This window comes from Gigantopelta aegis, chromosome 11, assembly GCF_016097555.1.
Source record: "Gigantopelta aegis isolate Gae_Host chromosome 11, Gae_host_genome, whole genome shotgun sequence".
NCBI classification, from domain to species: domain Eukaryota; kingdom Metazoa; phylum Mollusca; class Gastropoda; order Neomphalida; family Peltospiridae; genus Gigantopelta; species Gigantopelta aegis.
Genome location: NC_054709.1, coordinates 2,249,346 through 2,266,266, shown reverse-complemented (window position 1 = coordinate 2,266,266; position 16,921 = coordinate 2,249,346). Strand labels below are relative to the sequence as shown.

Genomic DNA, 16,921 nt, shown 5'->3' with positions numbered 1-16,921 from the left:
CCTCTCGTGTAACGTGAAATGCAAAAACTAGTCTAGCGAATGTTGTTACCCACTGTCTGGCAGAACTTCATCATGTTTCAATACTTTTGTTGCGTTACGATTTCCAGGCACGGATCCGGGTGGGGGATTGAGTGGGTCTGACCCCCTGCTAACGCCAAAAAACATTTCACTTTTCACTGATAATTATATAACTTCCATTTAAGTGGCAGGTAGACCCTGTCCCCCTCCTCCCACCCAAAGCAACGAGTTCTGGTTTCACGCCTGGTTTCGCACCTTAAATCCCACCACTTGGAGTTCCATTCCGAGGGTGGTGTATCCCCACTGAACACGCTCCACCGCCACTGGTCAATCAGATACCCAAATGGCAGGAAGGCGATCTTGTCTAAGGCTGTCTTCATCAGGAAGTTTATATCACTTTCTGAAACAGAGCAAAAATCACATATAAGTGTAGGTCACTTTTCTTTTCTTGATGTACAGAACACATCGACACAATAATCAGTCGTTAATTATGATTGTAATCGCTTCACGATCGATGGTCAGTTACGACCAAGGTCAGTCACCATGATGTTGAGTTACGTCAATTTCACAAATGCTGTAAGCTTGTATCTGTTATATAAACTAGTGATGTCACACGTGTGTCATATTAGGATACAATGGGTTGTTATTGTATGTCCATGCCATAAATATACTTTGAAAAATAAATCATGTAACCGTTTATAGTAAACTATGTTATATAAAACCTACAGACTAAAATTATAATTACTAAAAGCTTGATTAACATTACCATCATCCTCGGGTCCTGGCTTGAGAAGGTCTATTTTTCTCAAGTGTTTTGGTGTGGAAACAGACAGTGCCATGGTATCGCCAATTGCTTCATGGAAACCTGTAACCCAAACAATTCACACTCGTCAACGATAATATTAAAGGTATGGTCACACAGAAGTTTACCTACTAACTGACGCAACACTATATTGCTTAAGAATATGTGCATTTAATTTTTCATGAAAGTATATTATTCAACTAGGTATATAACCGTCTAATTCACTTAATTCGATATATTGATGTGTATAACTGAATTATTCATCTGGGTATACAGTCAACATATCTCACTTCTTATCGATATATTGGCATATAACTTAATTATGGCTACGTAGACGTAAATCGGCGAGGAAATAATTTCGTTCAGTTTTACCTAACGCCGGCTGTTTCAAATGTGTTCAAAACACATAAGGTGGGAAGCGTTAAATCAGAAGGAAGTATCTGAAGGAATATAAAAGTTCATAGTCTCGTAATCCGTGCGAAGGCCAACACTTGCGTGATAAACTTTAACCAAAATCACTGGTACAGCCAGCTTACATGCATAGAATCTTGTGTAACCCAGTACCTACTCACGATTCCTCATCCTTACTGCTCCCTAACAAACTTTAACTTTAATCTTGACTTGTGCCGAGTCAAGCTCCCGATCATATCTGAGGTCGGACTCGGGATGGGCACAGTGGATAAGTCATCGGACTACAGGCTATTGGCTACAGTGTTCGCAGCCCGGTACCAGCTCCAACCCAGAGCGAGTTCTTAAGAGCTCAATGGGTTGACGTAAGGCCACTCCACTTTCTTATCTCTCTCACTAACCACTAACCAACTGATAACTAACCCACTGTCCTGGACAGACAGCCCAGATAGCTGAGGTGTGTGCCCAGGACGTGATTGAACCTTAATTGGATATAAGCACGAAATTAAATTGAATTGAAATGAAACCCTAGTGGTATATGAGCACATTAAACTAGTTACCTATCTACCTACTTTAACTCGACACCCAATAGCCGATGTAATTTTTGTGCTGGGGTGTCGTTAAACATTCATTCATTCATTCATTCATTCGTCCACCCCCGGTGGTTATACCTGGATTGGCGCCTGCCCTGAATATGTCTGGTTGGTGTTTGTACTGTAGACAGTAGGTCTTCCATTCATTCATCCATTCATTCATTCATTCATCCATTCATCTATTCATTCAATCATTCATTCATCCCAGTATACCTGGATTGGCGCCTGCTCTCAATATGTCTGGCCGGTGTTTGTACTGTAGATAGTACTCGATGTAACTCATTTCGTGGTGGATGGTGCTCAGGTCTTCCATCCATTCATTCATTCATCCATTTATTCATTCATTCATTCATTTCATTCATCCTATTATACCTGGATTGGCGCCTGCTCTGAATATGTCTGGCTGCTGTTTGAACTGTAGATAGTACTCGATGTAACTCATTTCATGGTGGATGGTGCTCAGGTCTTCCATTCATTTATTCATTTATTCATTCATTCATTTATTCATTCATTCATTCATTTCATTCATCCCATTATACCTGGACTGGCGCCTGCTCTGAATATGACTGGCTGCTGTTTGAACTGTAGATAGTACTCAATGTAACTCATTTCATGGTGGATGGTGCTCAGGTCTTCCATTCATTTATTCATTTATTCATTCATTCATTTATTCATTCATTCATTCATTTCATTCATCCCATTATACCTGGATTGGCGCCTGCTCTGAATATGTCTGGCTGCTGTTTGAACTGTAGATAGTACTCGATGTAACTCATTTCATGGTGGATGGTGCTCAGGTCTTCCATTCATTTATTCATTTATTCATTCATTCATTTATTCATTCATTCATTCATTTCATTCATCCCATTATACCTGGATTGGCGCCTGCTCTGAATATGACTGGCTGCTGTTTGTACTGTAGGTAGTACTCGATGTGGCCCATTTCATGGTGGATGGTGCTCAGGTCTTCCATTCATTTATTCATTTATTCATTCATTCATTCATTCATCCATCCATCCATTCATCCCATTATACCTGGATTGGCGCCTGCTCTCAATATGTCTGGCCGGTGTTTGTACTGTAGGTAGTACTCGATGTAACTCATTTCATGGTGGATGGTGCTCAGGTCTTCCATTCATTTATTCATTCATTCATTTATTCATTCATTCATTCATTTCATTCATCCCATTATACCTGGATTGGCGCCTGCTCTGAATATGACTGGCTGCTGTTTGAACTGTAGATAGTACTCGATGTAACTCATTTCATGGTGGATGGTGCTCAGGTCTTCCATTCATTTATTCATTTATTCATTCATTCATTTATTCATTCATTCATTCATTTCATTCATCCCATTATACCTGGATTGGCGCCTGCTCTGAATATGTCTGGCTGCTGTTTGAACTGTAGATAGTACTCGATGTAACTCATTTCATGGTGGATGGTGCTCAGGTCTTCCATTCATTTATTCATTCATTCATTTATTCATTCATTCATTCATTTCATTCATCCCATTATACCTGGATTGGCGCCTGCTCTGAATATGACTGGCTGCTGTTTGAACTGTAGATAGTACTCGATGTAACTCATTTCATGGTGGATGGTGCTCAGGTCTTCCATTCATTTATTCATTTATTCATTCATTCATTTATTCATTCATTCATTCATTTCATTCATCCCATTATACCTGGATTGGCGCCTGCTCTGAATATGTCTGGCTGCTGTTTGAACTGTAGATAGTACTCGATGTAACTCATTTCATGGTGGATGGTGCTCAGGTCTTCCATTCATTTATTCATTCATTCATTTATTCATTCATTCATTCATTTCATTCATCCCATTATACCTGGATTGGCGCCTGCTCTGAATATGACTGGCTGCTGTTTGTACTGTAGGTAGTACTCGATGTAACTCATTTCGTGGTGGATGGTGCTCAGGTCTTCCATTCATTTATTCATTTATTCATTCATTCATCCATCCATCCATTCATCCCATTATACCTGGATTGGCGCCTGCTCTGAATATGACTGGCTGGTGTTTGTACTGTAGGTAGTACTCGATGTGGCCCATTTCGTGGTGGATGGTGCTCAGGTCTTCCATTCATTTATTCATTTATTCATTCATTCATTCATTCATTCATCCATCCATCCATTCATCCCATTATACCTGGATTGGCGCCTGCTCTGAATATGACTGGCTGGTGTTTGTACTGTAGGTAGTACTCGATGTGGCCCATTTCGTGGTGGATGGTGCTCAGGTCTTCCATTCATTTATTCATTCATTCATTCATTCATCCATCCATCCATCCATTCATCCCATTATACCTGGATTGGCGCCTGCTCTGAATATGACTGGCTGCTGTTTGTACTGTAGGTAGTACTCGATGTAACTCATTTCGTGGTGGATGGTGCTCAGGTCTTCCATTCATTTATTCATTTATTCATTCATTCATTCATTCATCCATCCATCCATTCATCCCATTATACCTGGATTGGCGCCTGCTCTGAATATGACTGGCTGGTGTTTGTACTGTAGGTAGTACTCGATGTGGCCCATTTCGTGGTGGATGGTGCTCAGGTCTTCCATTCATTTATTCATTTATTCATTCATTCATCCATCCATCCATCCATTCATCCCATTATACCTGGATTGGCGCCTGCTCTGAATATGACTGGCTGGTGTTTGTACTGTAGATAGTACTCGATGTGGCCCATTTCGTGGTGGATGGTGCTCAGGTCTTCCATTGTGATGTCTGTACACATTTTTATTCTGCACAACGAAAACAAAATAACATGCATCATGCCAACCCTATCCATTCTCCAGGGCGTTACCTGTTGTTCTTGTTGTTGTTGTTGTTGGTGGTGGTGGAGGTTGGTGTTGGTGTTGTTGTTGTTGTTGTTGTTGTTGTTATTGTTATATGTTGTTTGGGGTGGGGGTTTTTGTTGTTATTGGTTTTGGGGTGTTTTTGTGGGGGTTGTTTGTTGGTTTTGTTTGGGGGTTTTTTTTTTTTTTTTTTGGGGGGGGGGGGTATTAGAGATATTTTATTATTTGAGATATATCCCTAGCTGCATTAGGAAAAATGTAGCGGGCTTCCTCTGACTGAGGTGTGTGTCCAGGACAGCGTGCTTGAACCTTAATTCGATACAAGCACAATTAAGTTGAAATGAAGGGGCATGTATTGCTTTAGCAGTACTCTTAGAATGTTTAATATGTTCATTTGAGGTAGCTTCTATTGCCTCAGGTTGTCAATTTGACATACATTTTACCGCTTACTCGCGTCATAATAGATCAGTCGTAAAGCGTTTGCCACGACACTGTATCAGCTACAAATTTGTATTTATAAATAAAGTTGGTACATGGCATTTCAGAAAATTAATTTTACTTCACCACGACCTTAATTTGCTACATGTACCGGGAATGAGACGTCTTTGTGTATCAATTCTATTACGTTTCAAGCATGCTGTACTGGGCATACGTCTCAGCTATCTAGACTAGGATAGCGAGTTAATGGTTAGTTGTTACTATGTTAGTGGTTAGAGAGCCGGGAAAAAAACCATATTTTGGGTGGGAGAGGGTACTTGGGTTCGAACCCAGAACTTACCATCTTTAAGTCCATAGACTTAACCACACAACCACCGTGGCAAGTGACCCCATGCAATAGACAGCAAATCAAACACCACAGAAAAATGTATACGAAACAATGGAATACGGTGTATCTGCAGAGGCAGATCCAGTGGGGGATTAGGGGACTCGCCCCGCCCATCCCCACCCCCACCCAATATATTCAACTTCCTCTTTCTTTTTTTTTTACTTTTAAAAAACAAATTCATTGGGTTCCCCTTATCACGAAATGGTCCATGTGATCTTTTCCCTTAATCTATTCCCACCCCACCCCACCCCACCCTACCCCACACCCACACCCCACATCCCCAAAATGTTCTGGATCCGCCCCTAATCTGATGCCTATACCATCCAGGATTATTCAGTTCTTTATGGACAACACTCCATAAATTATGAAACAAAGAAAGGACCTATAATATAAAATAGGGATTTTTTAAGCTATGTTAGCGCTACGAAATCGTAAAACCATCGTGGGCTATGACGTCTCTACAGCACACGCAATAGTGACGTCACAGCTTGGCTTTACGATACTTAGCGCTAATATAGCTTCCATAATTGGGGTCCAGACTACGGATTTTCGAAGCTAGCTTAGCGCTACAATATCGTAAAACCGTCTTAGGCTATGACGTCACAGCTAACGAAGGTTTTACGATATCGTACTGAAAAAAAGATAGCTTCTAAAATATGGGCCACGGGTTATATACTTCTTTCTATAAAGGAAATGGTCCAAGGTTGACCCAAGCAATACCACATATTTGCTATGTTCGATTCAGACTAAATGGGAAGCTCTCCATGCACCGTGCAATAAAGCAACGTCATGTACCTGGGTTGGCCCCGCCCCTGAACAGCCAGGGTCGGTCTCGATAGAAGAGATAGTATTCTATGTGTCCCATCTCGTGGTGTATCGTGAACAGATCCGTCATCGTCGTGTCAGTGCACATCTTAATTCTAAGCAGAAAAGCAAGATGGCGGTTTATACTCGCCGATATCAGTTGGATCCTTGCATCAACCAAGGTGTGCTCACACGTAAAGCCTACATAATTTTTTTATACGAGCTTGTGTCGTACTGAGTTTACGAAGCGAGTGTCAGGAATCTTGTATTAGGTGAGCGAGAGCTAGTGACCAGAAGGAGATGTCATTTTTTGGTAAGTGATTACACTTTGTGTTTTGTCATCGCTTCCAAAAATGACGTAATTCGTTGGTCACGTCTAATCGTTATGGCACACGTGTGTCATACTGGTTATATGTCCCTGTATATCTTGAACTATGTGGATAATAAATAGCGGTAGTGTTTAGAGAAGATGTTATCTCGTGAGCATGTGGTGTTTCTGAACGTACTATAGATGCCTAATATAAAATACTAAACGAGTTTGCCTGTCATACCATTTTTATGAAATGAGTGAACAGTTTTAGCAAGTGTTCAAAATGAGTTAACAGTTTTAGTAAGTGTTCACGAGTTTCATAAAAATGGTATAACAGGCAAGCTAGTTCGGTATTTTACTTATTACAAACCAACTGCAAACAAGCCGCAACGCAGACGTAAGCAGATGTCGAATCTTACTAGGTCTACACGTTATTTTTCTACGAATTGGGTCAGCAAGTGATATACGTCACACTCACGTCATGCCAATATTACACTAGTTAGATACTGACATACTGGTATGACATAAGCAATATCTTACATTGGTGTGTAATAAAAGCGATTATCTTAGTTTGTGGTTATAGCACCATGCTTTGGGCCAATAGAACATATTTAGTTAATATAATGACGATATAAATATGCCTGCATTTTCATGCTTACAATATATGTATTTGTTTATTCAAAGCATTTCAGCCCATGCTATTGTTAGTAGTAGAGCAATACTATCGTAGATAACAATTGTTTTATTTTACAAATAATACTTTAATTTTTATTTCCATTCGTTTCATACATCTTTAACACCTAATAACTGATATAGATGACGCAGTTAAAATGCGCTTGGGTGGCGCCAAGCATTTCCCCTAGGGGAGTAGCAGTCCTCCTAAGGACGAGCACCTGTTAGTGCATCATGGAAGCAATCACGACTTTCCCTAACATCCTTTCGCTTTGTCTTGTGCAGAGATAGGATTTTGATATCGGAATACGGTTTTGTCGTTAAGGACCTCATTCCACGAAGCAACCTTAGCGCTAACATCACCTTAAGTGCATCCTAGGGATAAGATCGCTACATAAGACAAGACCCTGGGTCTGTGCTTAAAACTTTTAGAGTCAAAACTCAATCTCTAATGACGTCACACACATACAGTTTGTATGGCGTTGCCATGACGTTACTGACTCAGACTCTATTAGAGTATCGAGACTAGACTCTAAAAGTTTTATAAGCACCAGGCCAGGTCTCCATTCAACGAAGCGATCTTAGCCCTACGATTACATTAAGTGCATAAGACAGCTTAAAGGTGATCTTAGGGCTAAGATCGCTTCGTAAAACGAGGCCCTAGTCCATGTTTTATGAAGTGATCTTAGCGTTAAGATTACCTTTTAAAATTGCATAACATAACAATGCACTTAAGGTGATCTTAGGGCTAAGATCTCTTCCTAAAACAAAACCCTGGTCCCTGTTACACGAAGCGATCTTATCCTAACATTACTTTATGTGCATAAGATTGCTATGCACTTAAGGTGATCTTAGGGCTAAGATCGCTTCGTGGACCGGGGCCCAGATTCCCCACTGCTACTACTACTGCTACACGTCCATGATTACCTGAAGTCCTTCTGATTGCTGAAATCCCAGGCGGAGGCGTAGCAGACGACATCTCGCCCATCTGAGGGCTTCACGATCATACTCTTGTTCCAGAACTCCTCGGGCATCGCCGAAAGGCCGATCGACGTGTAGAACTCTTCGGCTATCTCGAACATTTTTCTTGCTGTGAAATTCTGGAGTTCAAAATACAGAAATAAAAAATACTCTCTCAGTTGAAAATTTTGACCCGAAGTCTGAACATAAGCTCGGTATTATGTTTTCACATGCACAAAAATGCAGAAGATGAACATGCAAGCAATTATGACTTTACTAAACGGTCCTTCGACTCTGCCTTGTGCAGAAATACGATTTCGACAATGGAATACGGTTTTGTCATTCAGATTCAGTAACTCTGCTAGAATCATGCCTTAAATCTTAACGACAAACCCACTGACATATTGTAGCTCGTATCTATGCAGGAGTCCAAAAGAAGTTTTTCCCTGTTATCATTTACTACTTGGTGTTTCGTCTTTAGGAGGACGTTAAGTGTTAAAATATTAGTAATCGGTAGTGTTCTGGTAGTTTTAATATGATTTTGACAGGCAAACTGAGATTAAATATGATTTTCATGCCATTATGTTATTTAATATAAATATAGTTATGTTATATGTGTTATTTTATATACCAAGATTTATTTGCATGAAATACCAACATTTCACATAAAATACTAAAAGATTTTATAAAATGCTAATATTTTATGTTAAGATTTTAAAACATTTTATATAATAAAGTATCACAATTTTGACATAAACTATTAGTGTTTACAGACAAAAACCGAGATACAAAGCTTCTGCATCACGTTCTAAGACTTGCATTGTTAAACTAGTGTTACCTTTGCTTTCATGGTTGGCGTTATATCCACTCTCGCCTTGTTTCTGAATGGAACCATCAGGTTATATACATTTCCCCATTCCTGAGCCCACAGATTTCCTAAAACATAATACTCTTTGATAATTCTACAAGTGATATGTTTACTAGTTATTTGAACAATTACTTGTCACGTTTACAGCTGTTGTTTTTACGCTCTTAGCTAAAGTGTAAATTTATATCGTATTGGACATACAGAATATACGTGTTAACCAAATTACACAATTATATTATACAAATTAGAAAGATTTGTGATTTAAACACTCAGCATCAACGTTAACATTTATCATATGTTGGACATACATAACAGTCAATGATGAAACAACGTACTGTGGTTCATTGGCGAATCCGTATGTTTTCTTCAACTTCTTCCTCATTTACGTGTGTAGCTCCTGGTATAGAGGCTCACAGAGTCACACACAAAGAGAAAGAGCGATACAGACAGACAGACAGAGAAAGGACAGTACTTATCACAGATGTGTACCTAGGATGTGGGCTTGTATGTGTATGCAGGGAACTTGTCTGGTCCGTATGTTTTCTTCAGGTCATTCCTCATGTACGTGCGTAGCTGCTGGTAGAGAGAGAGAGAGAGAGAGAGAGAGAGAGAGAGAGAGAGAGAGAGAGAGAGAGAGAGAGAGAGAGAGAGAGAGAGAGAGAGAGAGAGAGAGAGAGAGACAGAGAGAGAGAGAGGCAGACAGAGACAGAGAGACAGAGACAGGGAGAAACAGACAGAGAGAGTCAGAGACAGAGAAACAAAGGGAGTGACCGAGAGAGACAGACATAGAGAGACAGACAGACGGATAGAGAGAGAGAGAGACAGACATACAGACAGAGGTAGACAGAGAGAGAGACGGACAGACAGATGGAGACAGTGAGTGTGTGTGTGTGTGTGTGTGTGTGTGTGTGTGTGTGTGTGTGTGTGTGTGTGTGTGTGTGTGTGTGTGTATGTGTGTGTGTGTGTGTGTGTGTGTGTGTGTGTGTGTGTGTGTGTGTGTGTGTGTGTGTGTGTGTTTTACCTAGGATGTGGGCTGGGATATGTCCAGTGACGGGGAACTTGTCTGGTCCATATGTTTTCTTCAGCTCCTGCCTCACGTACGTGTGCTGCTGCTGGTACAGAGACTAAGAGAGACAGAGAAAGAGACAGAAACAGAGAGAGTGTTTACCTAGGATGTGGGCTGGGATATGTGTGCTGGTGTATGTTTCTTCACTCCTACGGAGCTGCTGGTACAGAGACTGGGACAGGGAAAGAGACAGAAACAGAGAGAGTGTTTACCTAGGATGTGGGCTGGGATATGTCCAGTGACGGGGAACTTGTCTGGTCCGTATGTTTTCTTCAGCTCCTGCCTTACGTACTTGTGCAGCTGCTGGTACAGAGACTAAGAGAGACAGGGAAAGAGACAGAAACAGAGAGAGTGTTTACCTAGGATGTGGGCTGGGATATGTCCAGTGACGGGGAACTTGTCTGGTCCATATGTTTTCTTCAGCTCCTTCCTCACGTACGTGTGCAGCTGCTGGTACAGAGGCTTCAGCTGATCCATGAGCGACACCAGGTCCTGCTGGAAGGATTCCGTCTCGTACCACGAGCGCCAGTACTCGCCGTTGTCTCTGTAGCCTGCACAGTATAATAACAACCTCTGTTATAGCGACTATAATGCTATAATTCAAAACAAATATCACGAAACTACCACGAGGATTATTTTTACAGGCTGATAATTTAAAGATCAAAGTTACATGTAGCAACAATACTAAGACAACAATGTTTCGCAGTTTGGTGCTCTGAACTTGATCTGTAAAACTACATGATGGAGATTAAACCTGATAGTACACTCTGGTGGGACTGGTAGAGGACTAATAAACAGGGCCCCGTTCCACGAAGATCTGAGCACTAAGATTACCTTAAGTGCATAACTACTCTATGCACGTAAGGTGATAGCAGCGCTAAGATCGCTCTGTGGAACGGGGCCCTGGACAATAAATTAAAAATAAATGACATATGTACGTACCTAGTTCTCTGACTCTGTCATTAGTGAGGTTTGTGCCCAGGGCAGCGTACTTGAATATTAATTGAAAGTAGGGATGACAATAAACAAACGACGAATGTGTGTACCTATCTCCGACCCCCTCATTACTGAGGTTGACCAGCTCCTGGAAGAGAGACCCCACCCGCCCCACTCCCCCCCCCCTCTCTCTCTCTCTCTCTCTCTCTATGTCTCTCTCTCTCTCTCTCTCTCTCTCTCTCTCTCTCTCTCTCTCTCGCGCGCACACACGCACAGACACACCTCTATCCTCCAAAATCTCTTCCTATCTTCATACACTAAGCAGGACAATAGACTAAAGTCAAATGACGTATATATGTACCGAGTTCTCTGACCCCCTCGTTACTGAGGTTGACCAGCTCATGGAAGAGACTCCTCATCTTCTTTCCTGTGGCGTCTCTCCAGCCCTTCCACACCGCCTTCAACTCGTCATAGTCACGAGAACCGGCGAACGTCCGCGCCACGCCTGCAAGTAGATCGCACATGTAGTGAGTCAAAACAAGACAGACTTCGGCCCGTGTCCAGACACGATCTTTAATGACGTCATATGCATACAGTTTGTATGGCGTTGTCATGACATTACTGTCTCAGACTCTATTAGAGTCTCGAGTCTAGATTCTAAAAGTTTCATACGCACCTAGCTTATTGCTCATAACACGTTTTAGAGTTTAGACTCGAGACCCTCATGGAGTCTGAGACAGTAATGTCATGACAACACCTGTGACGTCATTAGAGATTGAGTTTGGACTCTTAACAGTTTTATAAGCACGGGCCTAGGAGTGAATCCAGGATTTTGTAAATGGGGGTCACAATATTTTTAAAAGGTCAAGTTCAGTTCGTTGGATATAAATGAGCCAAGCTCATAAAGGGTGCGAGGTAATATGTAGGCAAGACATCACCATTTATTATGTCGTCACTAGCTGCAGCAGCTTAATATAGTCTGGAAATAGTTCCTCATAAAACAAATACTACAAAATTCTAATATGCCTTTTAAAATCTTTCATTAACTTGATGATTACACGTAGGCTGACCTCTGTAGTATTTAAACAACCCACTGGTTTGAAGTTACTTGTTATATGTAGTACTGACTGATAACAACAGTACAAGTGGTATAGTGCCTCTTCTATCACAACAACAAGAGGAGGTCCACAGACATGAGGGCTGTTAACTGAAAGATTTCATGATTGACCTATGTTCATTTTTACACGGTACTTGTCAGTTGAGAGTACTCTCTAAAAGGAATAGTCACACGACCCTCTCGATATGTTGTATTTTTCACAGAATGTATTCTGACATAGAATTTGTATAGAACTGCATGGAGTAATTAATGGCGGTTTGGGACCTGTACGGGTGTTCTAGGACATGCTCCCCGGAACCGTTTCAAATACAGATCATCGGGCATAAGGCAGGTAGGTACTGAGTTCGTATCCACGTACCGGCTCCTACCCAGAGCGAGTTTTAACGACTCAATGGATAGGTGTAAGACCACTACATCCATTTCTCTCTCGCTAACCACTAACAACTAGCCCACTGTCCTCGAAAGAGGTGTGTGCCCAAGGCAGCGTTCTTGAGCCTTAATTGGATACAAGCACCGAAAAATCCTCAGTAGTTTAAGAGGGTCATGTGACTACTCATCCAGTGCAATTTATAGCTGTATAATATTGTTGATGATAAATTTAAAAGACAGTTAATTAACAAGGTCACTTCAAATGTACGGGGGTGACCCCTCTGAGGATCCTCCAATCTGGAGGGAGGCAGAAGGGAGAAAAGGAGAGGAATGAATGAAGGATAGAGAATTAGGAGGGATGACAAGTGTAAGACAGCGAAGGATGGAGGGGAGAGAGGAAGGGGGAAACGGAGGGAGTAAGTGAGTTTGAGCGAGGGAGGATATATCTCTGTGTTGTCAAAGCAAATAAAGAATTCGAACTTGTGGTAGACAGTTAGACAATGTATGATGACGCACCTGGTTGTAGTCCGAGACAGTTGGTGGCATCGCTGGGGTCTAGACAGACCTTCCCAGTACTGAAGATCCCTTCCATCCCGGCAACAACTTCACTCAGCTGGAAACAGAAACAAGCTCTGTCACTATTAGGGCGGGATATATACGTGTATACATATACACACATACACACACACACACATATATATATACACATACACGACACACGCACATATATACACGCACGCACGCGCGCGCACAAACACATATATACACATATGTCTAGGTCTGTCTGTCTGTGTCTCTCTTCTCTCTCTCTTTCTCTCTCACTCTCTCTCTCCTTCCTTCCTCTCTCTCTCTCTCTCTCTCTCTCTCTCTCTCTCTCTCTCTCTCTCTCTCCTCTCTCTCTCTCGCTCTCTCTCTCTCTCTCTCTCTCTCTCTCTCTCTCTCTCTCTCTCTCTCTCTCTCTCTCTCTCTCTCTCTCTCTCTCTCTCTCTCTCTCTCTCTCTCTCTCTCTCTCTCCCTCTCTCTCTCTCTCTCTAGCAGTCATTAGGAAATACCCTCTTAATTTTGGCTTCCTCTTTTAGTGCGTCCGTTCCGATGTCTGTTATGGACTTGAGCTGTCGTTTGATGCCTTCATCTTTGAAATGCTTATAATCGAAGTTACTGGCGTTTCGAGCAGCCTCCTTGGTGAACTTTGAACTCTGTACTTCAGCTTCAACCTGAAATAATCACATCTAATGCTTTAAAGCTGTAATATCTCTCTCCCTCCATCCCTCCCTCCCTTTCTATCACTCCTTCCCTCAATTCCTCCCTTCCATCCATCCATCCCTCCCCTCCATCCCTCCATCCCCTCCATCCCTTCCTCATATTCTGTCCCTCCCTCACTCAATCCCTCCCTTCCTCCCTTCATCATTCCATCCCTCCATCCCCTTCCATACCTCCCTCAATCCATCCCTTCCTCCCATTCTATCCCTCCCTCTCTCAATCCCTCCTTTACTCCCTCTATCATTCCATCCCTCCAGGCGCGAATCCAGAGGATGTGCAGGTATCATTACCCACACCCTGGCCCTTCCCAAGTGTAGAGAAAGTTCAGTATTTGATTAATGAATGTAATAAACTTGGGACATTCAATATCTTGGTCAGATGTGTTTCTCGGAAATACTGTCATACATTATTTATTATGTAATACATGTTAGTCACAAAGTTTGTGTTGTTTATCGACACCGCTAGAGCACATAAATGTATTAATCATCGGCTACTGGGTGTGAAATATTAGGTAATTCTGACACATAGGCTTGCGGGGAAGCCCGCTACAATATTTTTCCATTAGCAGCAAGGGATCTTTTATATGCATTTTCCCACAGACAGAATAGCACATACCACGGCCTTTAACCAGTTGTGGTGCACTGGATGGAACGGGAGAAAAACCCAATCAGCTGAATGGATCCACCGAGATAGTTCGTTCTTGCGATGCAAGCACCTCAAGCGAGCACTCAACCGACCTTTTTAACGACTTTGGGTTTTCCTTTTTAACTGATCAATCTCAATATTTTACCACTAAATTGCCCTGAAAACGCATATCTGAGCAGCTTTATTTCACAGCATTTTTGAGGAGCTCTCGAACTACTCAACAGATCTCGCTCTCTTGGGAGCTCAGCTTATTTGCTTTCATCAAATTTATTTGACCTTTTTAGAAGTTTTTTCCCCCATCTATTTCAATATCCTTATTTTAAAATACCTTTGCTTTCTCTGTCGTCTGCTTCATTTAACATATAACAAATAGTCCGTTTTAGAATGTTTATCCTCCATCCTTTTCAAAATCCTAGATCTACACTTGACTTTTAAATACCTTGGCCTTCTCCGTTTCGTGTGTAATATTGGTTGAATACGTCCACGAGGCCTCGTATGCTCCGTACATGACGTGTTGCACGCGCGTGTTGTAACTCTCCAGCCACGACACCGCGAGTTGCTCGTCCGTTATCGGGCAGCTGTCGCTCCAGCCGTGCTTCTCCAGGGCATTCCTGTCCTTCAGCCAATCGGTGAGCGGTTTGAAGTACTCCAAAAGTGCGCCTGCGTCCATTTGCCGCTGTCCTGTCATAATCTCCATCACTTCCGGCCAGGGTTTGGACGAGCCGAGACTTAATGCGTGTCTGTAGTTAAAAGAAAAGACAATGAATATTTGAAGAGAGGGTGTGGGGTGTGGGGGGGGGGGGGGGGGGGGGGGGTTGTTATTATTGTTGGGGTTTTTTATTATTATATTTAAACTAAGTCTATTTGGTATCTAGCATATCGGTATATCAACACATGAACAAGAGAGAGAGAGATCAAGATGGCGAGAGAGAGAGAGAGAGAGAGAGAGAGAGAGAGAGGAGAGAGAGAGAGAGAGAGAGAGAGAGAGATTTTATTTACGGTTATATGACATCAGACATACGGTTAAGAACCACATAGATATTGAGAGAGGAAACCCACTGTCGCCACTTCATGAGCTATTCTTTTCGGTTAGCAGCAAGGGATCTTTTATATGCACCATCCCACGGACAGGGTACTACATACCACGGCCTTTGATATACCAGTCGTGGTGCACTGGCTGGAACGGGAAATAGTCCAATGGGTCCACCGACGGTGATCGATCCTGGATCGATCGCGCATCAGGCGAGCGCTGTACCATTGAGCTACGTCCTGTCCTCTAGGAGAGACAGATTTTCAAAGGATCGGGAAAGCTGAAATGTACTGCAACATGTGTGCGAGGTGTAAAACATTTGATGGGAAGTTCCATACTTTAGTAATCTTATTGATTCTCTTTACCTGAGTTTGTCGCCCGCTGCTGTCGACTGATAAATGTCGCACCTGTGAAGTGAATCGTTCTGACCTGCTAGTTTACATAACGCCTTGTGAAACTGAAACTGGATCACAAAACTCACAAAATATCTGAAAGGGAAAACGTACATAAAAGTCCATAAATAACAGATGTTTTGCTGACATACTTTAACGCTAAGAGACTGGTCTATCTCTGTCCCTAACTCTATCCCTATTCACATCACTTTCCTCAACTTTATCCTTAACTCTTAAACCTATCCTTATCCATAACCTTATGCCTAATCCTAACCGTCAACGTATCCATATCCTTAATATAACACTAACTCTAAACCTAAACTTATCCCTAAAACCTAACACTGTCTTTAACCATAACCCTATCTATATCCATATCCATATTTCTATTCGAAACCTTAACTTTAACTGTATCTCTAACCCACTTTTTAAATATTGATAACCCTAATCCTATTTCTATGCTAAAACCTAACTTTATCCCCAACCGTATCTCTAATCGTAACCCTATCCATATGCTAAAACCTCATTTTATCCCTAGCAGTGTCTCTAACCCACTTAATAACCCTAATCATATCCCTAAACCCTAACACTATGCTAAACTATCGTGCATTGATCCAGGGGGTTCAGGGGGTCTGGACAGTGGGGGCTGGTTTTGGGGTGAACACCCCACCCACTCCACCCCAACCCCACTACTTAAAGCAAATTATAGGGTTTTTTTATGAATAGTGTATCAAGACGTTTTCCCTTTCACAATCGAGACACATGTACACCGTGCAACTATTCTTATACGTCCTTGATTCCATTCTACATTTAATGAGAAATATTGACCCACCTGATGTACGGAACGTTAGCAGGGATGTGGAACTTTGCTCCAGGGTCAAAGTCATTCTCGGTTCTCTCGCTGGGCGGTGCTATTCCCTGGTACTTGCATCTGAAGAATCACAATACTAATTTGTAATCACCAAATAATGGAAACGTATCGTTTTATTTTCTTACACGCATGGTGAAGAGAACATTATGGGTGG

At 41.9% G+C, this 16,921-nt stretch overlaps 1 protein-coding gene across 1 annotated transcript in view; it reads right to left on the bottom strand.

Moving 5' to 3' along the window:
• Positions 1-16,921, bottom strand: part of LOC121385251 — a 106,848-nt gene that overhangs the window by 65,105 nt on the left and 24,822 nt on the right. The window contains exons 11-22 of the mRNA XM_041515852.1: positions 16,729-16,827; positions 15,873-15,995; positions 14,917-15,217; positions 13,625-13,786; positions 13,089-13,185; positions 11,448-11,591; positions 10,510-10,701; positions 9,055-9,152; positions 8,184-8,356; positions 4,466-4,590; positions 785-883; positions 274-418 (exon numbers count right to left, since the gene is read on the bottom strand). Coding sequence (XP_041371786.1) covers positions 274-418; positions 785-883; positions 4,466-4,590; positions 8,184-8,356; positions 9,055-9,152; positions 10,510-10,701; positions 11,448-11,591; positions 13,089-13,185; positions 13,625-13,786; positions 14,917-15,217; positions 15,873-15,995; positions 16,729-16,827 — 1,758 coding nt within the window. The remainder of the gene's footprint in view (positions 1-273; positions 419-784; positions 884-4,465; positions 4,591-8,183; positions 8,357-9,054; positions 9,153-10,509; positions 10,702-11,447; positions 11,592-13,088; positions 13,186-13,624; positions 13,787-14,916; positions 15,218-15,872; positions 15,996-16,728; positions 16,828-16,921) is intronic.